Below are 11730 nucleotides of genomic sequence, written 5' to 3' on the forward strand. Positions count from 1 at the left end.
GGTTCTCAGATTTGCTTCTATTAAATCTAATTTCTCCTCCAGGTCTGGTTTCAGAACCGCAGAGCCAAATGGCGCCGGCAGGAGAAGATGGACGCCAGCACCATGAAGCTCCACGACTCCCCCATGCTGTCCTTCAACCGTCCGGCTCCGGTCCACTCCAGCATGGGCCCGATGACCAACTCCCTCCCCCTGGATCCCTGGCTCACCTCGCCCCTGTCCAGCGCCACGCCGGTCCACAGCATCCCGGGCTTCATGGGTCCGGCTCAGGGCCTCCAGCCCGGCTACCCCGGCCACGGCTTCCTCAACTCGGCCCCCCACGCTCCTCACCCCCACGGCCATCCTCACCCGTCCATGGGTCAGGGCATGCAGAACATGGCTCCTCCGCCCTACCAGTGTCCGGCGCCGTACCCGGATAATAAATACCCGCTGGAGGACGTGGACCAGCGCAGCTCGAGCATCGCCGCGCTGAGGATGAAAGCCAAGGAACACATCCAGTCTATGGACAAGACCTGGCAACCCATGTGACTAGCAAACCTGGCGGCCCACGCGAGCGACGCTGGGACAGATAGGACTCATTTTGGGGCAACGGACTCCGAGTAAGATGTTGGAAAAAGTTGGCAAAAGAAGTGGATTTTTTAAACTTTGAAGAACTTTTCTGGGACGCTCTTTTTATCTGTGCATCATCTCAAGGACATGAAACGGACACGTGAAACCTGCCAAGTGTCCGATATGTGTTCTCCCTACGATCTGTAGGCGTTTAGTTTTCTTTCTGACCGTCGCTCTAATCACAAACCGCACCCAAGAAGCTCCTAAATGCAGATTTCCGTCCTTATCGACCACTTTTTAGAGCAAAACGTACCTTTACAAACAAGCTCTGAGCACACGTCAATCAGCAAAATGCCAAAATGTAGGAATTCTTCTCGTTTTTAATCGACTTCCGTCAGCTGTCAAAGTCTCATATTCGCCGTTCGTTCTTTACTTTCTCCAGTTTGTGTTCTTACTAATTAATCCGATTGTCGAATTTTCATGGGTCAGCTGATCTCCAAGAACTTTGTGAATCGTGAAGGTCTCAGAACTCGAGGTCCACGTCTCTCCCTGTACATTTGGCCGACTGGTTTTTACTTTTATCTCCCAGCTGTAGTGTTTTACGCCCAGTTTAGATGTTTGAACCCTTAGCTTAGAAACCCTGGCGCGACTGGAAGACGAACAAAACAAAACTGTAAAATCAGAGACTAAAGTCAGAGACGTGATGGCACCTTCATGAACCCGGGGCCGAGAATATACCAAAAACAAACCGCACAAACGCTTTTCTGACTCGTCGCTTTAAAGAGCGACGGCGGTTTTAAAGGGCCGGAAGATGAGCTGGCGACGGCAGTAGCCCTGTTTTTGCTTGAGTGGCTGCTGGAGGAGAAAACCTGTTGGCAGCTCGGTGTTGGGCGGCTGCGACTACGTGCAGGGCAGCAGAAAGAGCCCTGTGTGATGCGTCACCCCACATAGTTCGGTCTTTGTTCGGCACAATTGATCCAAGTGTATCCTCTTTGTCTGGAGCTGAAGGGGGAGAAACGGTCTCAGGCTGCACTAAATAGGCCCTTGTAACCATTTTGTTATTGAAGTTTTTTTTTTTTTTGTCTCAATCAAAGGAGAAGAAACGTGGACTGTGGCTGCTACGTTCATTAGCGACACAATATTGGTCTTTTACCATCTGTTACAGCTCCGATTGTCTTTAAGGTAGAGAAGCCACAGAGATAACGCAGCGAGCAGGCAACGTTCTCACAACGTCAGCCACTAACAATACCTACAAGTTCCACTGTCATCTCAAAGTTTTTATATAATAGTCATTTCCAACAATATTTCCTGCTCAAGCTGCAGAGAACGTTCCCACAACATCAGCTACCAGCATTACCTACAAGTTCTACCAAATTTTAAAGTTTTAATTGGATGTTCACAAAATGTTTTAAGGATATTTGTCACTTCCAACAATGTTTTCCTACTCAACAACCAGAGAATGTTTCCATAACATTGGCGAATGTTACCAACAAGTTCTAATAATGTTTGAAAGTGTTAATCACAGAACCTTTTAGGGATAGTTACCATTTCCAACAATGTTCCACCCATCAAGCAGGAAACAGTTCCACAAAATTGGCCAACATTACCTACAAGTTCTAACAATGTTTGAAAGTTGTAGTCTAATGTTCCCAGAACGTTTTAAGGTTAATTATCATTTCCAACATTTTCCTACTCAGCATACAGAGGAATGTTCCCACAACATCTGCTGACTTCACCTACAAGTTCCAATAAGTTTGGAAGAAAACATGTTAACATGTCCAACGTTTAAAGAACGTCTTGAGGATAATTATGTTTTTCTACTCAGCAATCAGGGAACCTTCCCGTATCGTTGGCTTCTCGACCAACCTGAAGTTTTAAGCCAACATTCAAAGAACATTTTAAGGATATTTGTAATTTCAAATAATGTTCCTATGAGGTTAAAAGTGAACTAAGACGGAGCATTTTACCAGCAGAGGACGTCTGGAGGATGTCGTCAGATGATGTTGCATGATAGGAAAAAAGAACGTTCTGTAGGGAGACCTTAGAAGACAAGAAGTTTCTGTATTAACGATGGTGGAACATGTTACCTGCCATATTCTAAGAATGTAATGGGAATGATGCTACTGAGAACGTTCCCACAATGTTACACGAGAACAAAGGAAGGATGTTCTCGATGCAGCATTCAGAAAATGTTTTCCAGATGTTGTCGAGGCCTCAGTTGATTTTTATAAAATATTCTTGCAATGAGATCTATTAACATTAAAATGTGGAACGTTCTTCCTGCCATGTTCTGAGGATGTTTTGAGGATGTTGTTGAGGGAATACATTATAGAATGTTTCTCTATAACGTGTTTCTCCAATGATAACAACAGAACAATGTTCTCAGTCCACAATTTGGAAAAACTTTTCAAGATGTTCTCGAGACGTCGGAGCGTGGAACTTTCTCTGTGAGACTTTTCTGTACTTTTATATGTTAACAAAGGTGGAACATTCTGTCTGTAATGTTCTGAGGATGTTTCGCGGATGTTGTCGAGGAACACATTATAGAACGTTCTTCTATGAACCATTCTCACAAGAGGAAGAACGTTCTACCCAACATGCAGAAAATGTTTCCTGATGTCCTCGAGGCCTCAGACAGCAGAATGTTATTTACATAGAGCATCTTATACCATTCCTCTAAAGTGATGTATGAAAGTAGAACGTTTAACCTCAGATGTTGAGGGAACACATTACAGAACATTCTTCCATGGCAACAGTGGAGGAACGTTCTCAAAGCAACATTCAACAAACATCTTTTAGATGTTATCTAGGCCTCCGATGGCAGAACATTTATTTTACCCAGAACATTTCATAATGTTCCTGTAAAACGATAAACCAGGGCTGAGGTTAGAACATTTATCCACAGATGTTTGAGGGAAAACATGTTTCATGATAATGACGGAAAAATATTCTCCGATGACGTACAGACAATGTTTTCCAGATTTCGTCCAGGCCTCGAGATGTTACCGAGACCTCAGATGACAGAACGTTCTTCGTAAGACGTTCCTGAAATGCAATATATAAACAGAGGCGGAACGTTCTGTCTGCAATGTTTTGACAATGTTGTTGAGGGAACACATTGTGGAATCTGTAAAGCGTTCCCACAATGTTCCACAGTGGTATATGATGACAAAGACAGAACGTTCTTAGTGCAACGTTGAGCTCCGACAACGACATCATCCTCAAACGTCCTTACAGCAACTCTAGTCATCTTCCCTTTAAGGAGAACGTTCTGGAAACTTTCCGCTGAGAACATTAGTAGAACTTTGCAGAACTTTCTCAGAACATTTTTGGAGCAAAACGATTCTAGAATCTGCACGAACCATCTCACAGAACTGAACCGATTTTCTCGACTTCAGAGAAAATCCGTCATCGTAAAAGTGCAATTTCAGAATTAGCTTCTTTAAAGGAGACTCTGGTTTTGGGGTTTGTTTTTTTGCACAGCTGCCCGTCTGGTTGTGATTTCTGACTTTAACGTGAACAAACAGTCGCAGGAACTTCAATCTTTAGTCTCTTGACATCGGTTCCTCGGAGACAGAACCGCTGCTCGTCGTCCGTCCTCGTAGTTCTTCAGTCTCGCTCTCAGACTCCCAGCTGGACCGCACCAGGATCTACTTGCACATTCGGAGCTTCTTCAGGACGCTGCATTCATGTGATTTTGGGCCGAGAATAAGCCAAAGGTTAGCTAACGGACAAACTTGCACTAGAACAGTTTTAGATTATTTTTTTTTGTACAGGATGTCGTCGTACATGTCTTAGCTCCGTCTGTCTTAGTGATATCTCTGTTTTTTTGATTTTGTCTGCATCGTTGGTGGAAAGAATGAAGATCTACTGAGAATAAATATAGTTTGATAGAAGTTCTGGCTGCAGTGCTTTCATGTTGACCTGTGCACTCGTTCCCACACAGTCACTGTATTTCTTTCTTTTTTTTTTGTACCTCACTAAGACTAAAGAGCAATCCAAGATTACTACGGCATAATCGTTATCATCTGACATACATGGCAGAGACATTCTTTCTGTTCTGCTAGCGCTGGTGTTCCTCGCCTCCCTCTGTCATGTAAGAGCTCTTTCTTTCTTTCTTTCTTCCTTCCCTCCACCCCTCCCCGTCCTCTCGGCTGCTCCGTGGTTTGGTGGCAGGATGCCAGGCTGTTAGGAAGATGAGACTCCAATCAATCAGGGCTTCCCAGGGGGGCCTCCGACCGCAGGGCCCGGCTCCCTAATTGCCCCCGGGCAGGCGGGCGGGTCGGCAGGCTCGGCCGCTGCAACACATGTTCACAGGGGACCGCGGCCGCCGGCCTCCCCAGCATGAGAATCACTTTCCTGGACAGATGGAGGCCTGAGCAGACGTCACCTCGGCGACCATATGGATGAGCCGGCGGATGCAGCAGAGCCGTGATTTCTGATGTGGTTGGATGTTGCTTCAGTCCATACAGGACACTGGTTTAAACCCAAGTACATTTCTTCTCCATATACTTGCACATTTGTACATTTTTAAATGCATATATCATCAACTTTCTTACTAGTTTTTTATGTTTTCATGGGAAAAATGGTGAAAGGTGATCCTGTGTTTAACTTCAAGAACCTCACGGATAAGCCACACTGGAAAATATCAACATTTCTCAACAGGTTACAGTTGTTTTATAGTAAAAACAGCCCAAAACTACCAAACAACATGAAAATTGTAATTTGTTCTTTTACAACGCTTGACTGTAAAATTAAATTGTTGTTTTATTTTTCTGTATTTACATCAGAAAATAAGTATGTTAAGGTCTGAAAAACAGTAGAAATATTTTTCTTTAAACTGTTATTTTACAGGTTTTTCCTGTTTTGGTAAATTAAACATAATATCTAATAAAATCACAGAGAAAAATATTAATGTACATGTTGACTGTGAAAATAAAACAAAGAAATATAAAAGGCCAAAACTGTATAAAAAAATATTTTAATTAACAGATATTTTCCATTATTTAAAAGAAAAAATATGTATATCAAGGAGTATAAAATGGTAAATCCCATCTCATTAAATTACAACTATATATATATAGTAATATAACTATTAACTTACAGAAAAAAGTATAGATTTATACATTGACATAAAAAACAGGTTAAAACTGTCAAATTGTATTTATTACTAAACAAATATTTTCCATTATTTGAAAGGAAAAAAATGTACATCAAGATGTGAAAAATGGTAAATCCTTTTTTATCTGATATTTTACAGTTTCTACCTATTTTGTTGAATTACAGCTATACATATAATAATATATTGTAATATATTGTGTATCTATTAAATCACAGAAAAAAAAGTGTAGTTCTACATTGACATTAAAAAAAAAATAGAAAAACAGGCCAAAATCGAACAAAGATTTAATATTTTGTAGATATTTGCAAAATATTATTTTATATTTTTAGAACATTTGCATGTTTGTTTGTTGTTGTTTTTTTTTTTTTTACTTTTTTAAAAAAATTAAACAAAATACCTAAAATCACAGGAAATAAAACAATTGACATGTTGACTGTAAATTTAAAAAAGAGAAGAAAAATCTGAGCAAAAAAATCAGTATTTTAAACATATTTGTCTTTAAGTGAAAGAAACTATATGTATATTACGGTAAATGATAAATTATTTCCAGCTGCTATCTCACAGATTTCCCTGTTTTGTGGATGACAGATAACATCAGGTGAAACCACAGAAGAAGAAGAAAGCTGCTGTAGACAGAGGGGGAGGCGGGGGGGAGGCAGACAGGGAGGGTGAGGGAGGGATGGCTGCTCATCAGAGTTAATGATGGAGAAAATCCCCCAATTAGAGCGTTTTCCTGTGTTGCAGGATGAGTTCAGAGCGGGGTCCTCTGACAGGCCGGGGATTAGCGCCGGGCCGGGCCGGGCCGAGCCGGGCCTGCGCAGACACTAACTAACTGCCGGACGGCTTGGCACTGCTCGGCCGGGTCGGGTCGGGGCTGCAGTCACAGCCGGGGGCCGGGGTAGGCATGCATGGAGCCGGACCGAGCGGCACAAAGGAAAGCCTGGGAAAAAGAGCAGCAGTGGAGCGACATGAGAAAACCTGTGATGGATGGAGGCCTGTTCTCTGAGCAAACATCTAGAACAAGTTCTGGTGCAGTCTGGAAGGAGTTCACTGGACCTGGTAGCACCACTGAGTAACATGCATGGCTGCAAGTTTGGGGGAAAAATCTAATTCACTGAACCGTTTAAGTTGCGTTGACAGAATAATGTTGCATCAACTTAATATTTTGTGTATTTTTAACCCAAGTTTCTGCATTTATTGATTTAAAACTAAATTGAAGTTCAGGCAGCTCGATGAAACCGGCTCAGTAACTACATTATTCTAATTGTTTGATGGGTTCAGTTGACATAATAATGCTGGTAGTTGTGCCAACTTAATACTGAGTGTAACTTAAACTAATATGATTCGTGTTATACTTGAAAAAAACTATTCAGGTGACCTGTTAGCCCCAAAAATGATAATTTATTGACTTAAATAAACCTTTAAAGTCACAAACATTAATCAGATGAGTTGTGTTGAACCAAATAATGCTGGTAATTACAGCAACTTAATGTAACTTAAACTCACATTTCTACATGTAACTGGCTTGATAACTAAACTTTTCTTCTTGTTTGATGTGTTGCGTTGACATAATTAATGTTGGTAGTTGCATCAACTCAAAATTTCATCAAAATTTCTGCATTCATTGATTTAAAACTAAATTCAAGTCGAGCTAACCTGATGGAAGCGGCTCGATAACGACATGTTGTACTTGTTTTGACGGGCTGTGTTGACATGATTATGCTGGTAATTGCATCAACTTAATATCGTGTGTAATTTAAACTCAAATTTCTGCATGAGGTCATTTGAACCAAACTTTAGATGCAATTGGCTTGATAACTAGTTTTTTCTTATTTATTGACATATTAATGTTGGTAGTTGGATCAACTCAATATCGTGTGTAAGTTAAACACAAATTTCTCCATTAGACCATTTAAAACTAAATTCAAAATGAAAGTGGCCTGATTAAAGCACTTTTTCTTCTTTGTGATGGGTTGCATTCACACAACTACAGTAAACAATTGCTTCAACTTCATACTGGGTGCAATTTAAACTCACATTTATGCACTAATTAAGTTAAAACTAAAATTCAAGTTGAGCTAACTTGATGAAATTGGTTTAATAACTACATTTTTCCTTCTTTATTTGATGGCTTCAGTTGATTTAATAATGTTGGTCGTTGCTTCAGTTTAATATTGTGTATAATTTAAACTCAAATGGAGTCATTTGAAAACAAAATCAAGATGAAGTTAGCTTGATAACTATAATTTTTCTTCTTGTCTTTAATGAGCTGAGTTGACATGACAATGAAAGTAATTGTGCCAACTTACTATTTTTGTGTAATTTGAACTCAAATTTCTGCGTGAATTGATTTTAAAGAAAAATCAAGTTGAAGTAACTTCATTAAATTAAGTTGTTAACTTGAGTTCAGGATTTCAAGTCCTTGTGTTTATGCCACCAATCATTAGGAAACTGATCATTTAAAATACCATCGATTAAGAAAAGACTAATTCCCTTAACCTAATATAGTTAATCTGCTGAACATAATTCCATTAGAAATTGTCGTAACTCAAAATGATTGATGTAAACTGTTGAGTTATTTATTTTTTGTGAAGCCCACACCTTTGTTTTTAGAACCTAAAATTAGAGTTTTTCTTCTATTTTTGTTCTTCCAGGGGAATGTTTGGATGGGAGGCGCTAAAAAGATCAAAAATACGCGAGGACACGAACCTACGAGCACCAACATATGACGTTTCAGTTATTTCAGTTCAGCGTCTGTTTTCTACATCACAGTATTACATATGTGCTCACACAGAACAGAACATCGTCTAATCCGGACATCTGGACTGTACAGAAAATCAATCTTGTCCACATATTGCTTGATGTCCAACAATAAATCACAAGATGTTTGAATAAAACAAAGCTGAGACTTGTGAGACACACTTTAATCCTCCCTGGTAGTAAATCTGAGCATCAATCTGTCTGCTCACGATAAAATAAAGAAGCAGTTAAACACGATCAATTTAAGCCTGTTTGTCTTTCATAGTGTTCACCTGCAACAGAAGCCAAACTGCACATATAGGCTTATAGATATTGATTTAATAAAAGAGTTTGGAGACGCATTTTATGTTTAGTAAATTATCTACATGTCCACAAAAAAAGGGTTCCAGAAAAAAACATATATAACAACAAACTGCACATTTAAAAAGAGCTAAAGAACAGTTACTCTGTGTGCCTCAGCTGTAGTATGTAGATGTTCTGATTAATTTACACGTCATAATTTGATAAATAAAATAGAATTTATACTTTTACAGTAATAACCACCATTAAATGGCATTAATGAGTTTACAGATGATCACCTGAAGATTAACAGAAAATGTCATAAATACGTTAGAATTTACATTAAAAGCTGCTTAATTTAATTTGTAATTTTTTTTAATTTAAAAAAAAAAACAAAAAAAACCTCTCTGTGCAAAACTGGCGGTAAAATTACCAGAAAAATGTGAGAAAAATCAGTTGTTAACCAGAAATTATTTGTGGACATTATTTATAATTTTGGCCATTTTTTTAATGGTTAACATGCAAGTTAATTAAAAATGTAATCAGTTATTATTTGTAGTTCAACTGAACAAAGTATAAAATAACAGCAAAAAACTATCTTTTACAAAAATATTAATATTTAACTATTATGATTCTACTTTAGACAGCAAATGTCTATTTTTATTATAGATTTACTATTAAATAAGAGAAAATAAGTAAATAAATCATTTCTATTAGAGGACAAAGTCCAGATGAGGAGCTGCCAGAACTTCTTCTGTTAGTTTACAAATTATTTTTTCACATTTCCAGCTTTACGACTACAGATTTACCATTAAATAACAGAAAATGTGCTATTTTTCACTCTATATAAACTATTAAACAACATCATACGTCCATTTTTCAACAATAGATTTGTAACTAAATAGTCGGGAAGTGTTTTGTTTTATCCTGTAGACACACTGATGAGTAACTCAGTACAGCATTACCGTGTGTCTCAAACCTCTGAGTGATAACATGAAACCATGAAGGTGAGCAGCACTTTCATTTGCATATTTTCAGCCTCAGAAACGCCACAGGACACGAGTTGTTGACAGGAAGACGAGTAGCCGTGAGGAAGCTGCTGCTGCTGCTGCTGCTGCTGCACGGTAACCGTGTTGATGAGGACCAACCGAGTCCCTAATGACTAATTGACTAATTGTGCGGTCCATTATTTTGCTCCTGCACCCCAGCAGATCTGAAAGGGCCACGGCTGGAGTTAACAGTCTTATTGGAAGGACGCGTTCCTTGCAAAGGATAATAAGGGAAAATAGCGGAATTAATTGGGTTTGATTAAGAGAGCTTTTCAATGGGACACAGCTTTTTCGCATGACATAATTAGAGGTCAGTTGAGGGGGGGTGGGGGAGGAGGGGGGTTGTTGGCGCCAGTGTTGTGTGTCTGTGTGTGTGTGTGTGTGAGTGTGTGTGTGTGTGTTGTGTGTGTGTGTGCGGTGCTTCCTTCACACTTGCAGAACTGTGTTGTGTGTCCGATGTGGTACATTTCTATAGGCTCAGTCACCAGAAAACACACAGCGGAGTTCACAGGGGGCCTCAGTGCGCCCAGTGTGTGACTATTATCACCACAATCGGAGGCATTAAAGGCCCAGAGCTCGGCCTTTTGTTGCTGCTGCTGCACGGTCATTAGCTGTGCATTTCAGAGATGCGTTATTGTATAGAGCGGGGCAGAGGCAGAAAAGTACATTCAGCTGGATGGAACTTGTAAACAAACTTCATCTCACACACACACACACACACACACACACACACACACACACACACACACAGTATGAAAGTGTAATCCTGTTACAGTATAATCTAGAGCAGGAGAGCGAGGGCACGCAAGCCGTCCGACCTAAAAATACACCCAAACTGTCAGAAAACCCAAAACTGGGCTTTGATTAGATTATCAGATAGTTCATCATATCTCTGCAGCTGCGGAGTTTTTTTGTTTTGTTGTGATTTTATTGTTTTTAGTCGGATTTGCAGCAGATAATGAGCCCAAAACAGTCCAGTGGAGGGAAGCTGTAATCCTGCTGAGAGCAAGCGTTTACCTCATGGAAGTGTCTCCTAACGAGACTTTACACTGAAGAGCAGGAGTGGAGGAAGTATTCAGACTCTGTACTGCAGTAAAACTACCAGTACGACAGTAAAATACTCAAGTCCTGTGTGAAAAATCCTAATAAAGGTGCACAAGTGTTTAGTCGGAAGTGGTAAATCAAATCAGGTTTATTGTCATGTTGCTGTTCATACACAGTAGTACAGGGAGGATGAGAAAGTGTTTCCTCCAATAACTTAAAGCAATTTAAATAAAGAAGTGTTTGTATAACCACCAAAGTGCTTTCCATTAAGACAAAGATTATTACTGGCATTACATGTTCAGTTACTGGAGCTACCACCCTGTAGTTACCTGAGAAAGCTACATATTCAGGGTCAAAACCCAACAAAAATGATAGAAAATGCTTCCTCCTTTAAAGTAAACCTGCTGCTTTGCTCCCATTGATTAATATTTTATTACATATGGCATCATTATATTATTATTGGTCATCAGCGTGTCGGCAGCATGTTGTAGCTGCTTCAGCTGCTTTATATCCAGTTTTATATTCAGGGTCAGAAGACAAAAACATGATTAACAGGAGAGGAAAGAAGAAAAACACAGTAAATGTGTTTTCAGTTTTTCTCAAATCTTATGGGAGATGTTTGACTATTTGAATGTTTATTGAAATGAGACAATGTGAGAAGTTTAGAGGGAAAAAAATCTCTGTTTGGTGAAATTTGTTAACTAACAGACGTCAGACTACACACTGTTTAATCTGCAGCAACATGTCGTATTATAAAAGCTTGTTTTATTATCTGTCGTGTAAAATCTTCACCTTAAAAGTAACTAAAGCTGTTTGATGAATGTAGTGCAGCAGAAAGCACAACATCTCCCTCTGACATGTCACTTAGCACCGTCGCCTCGCAGCAAGAAGGTCGCCGGTTGGCGTCCCCGTGAGGACACCCGGGATCTT

At 39.7% G+C, this 11730-nt stretch overlaps 1 protein-coding gene across 1 annotated transcript in view; it reads left to right on the forward strand.

Annotated features, from left to right (window-relative positions):
* The window catches only part of rx1 (retinal homeobox gene 1), a 7996-nt gene extending 7471 nt beyond the window's left edge, over positions 1-525 (forward strand). The window contains exon 3 of the mRNA XM_008302181.1: positions 43-525. Within this exon, the coding sequence (XP_008300403.1) occupies positions 43-525 (483 nt within the window). The remainder of the gene's footprint in view (positions 1-42) is intronic.
* Positions 526-11730: the final 11205 nt, after the last annotated feature.

Source organism: Stegastes partitus, unplaced genomic scaffold (genome assembly GCF_000690725.1).
Source record: "Stegastes partitus isolate 25-593 unplaced genomic scaffold, Stegastes_partitus-1.0.2 Scaffold1771, whole genome shotgun sequence".
Taxonomy (NCBI): domain Eukaryota; kingdom Metazoa; phylum Chordata; class Actinopteri; family Pomacentridae; genus Stegastes; species Stegastes partitus.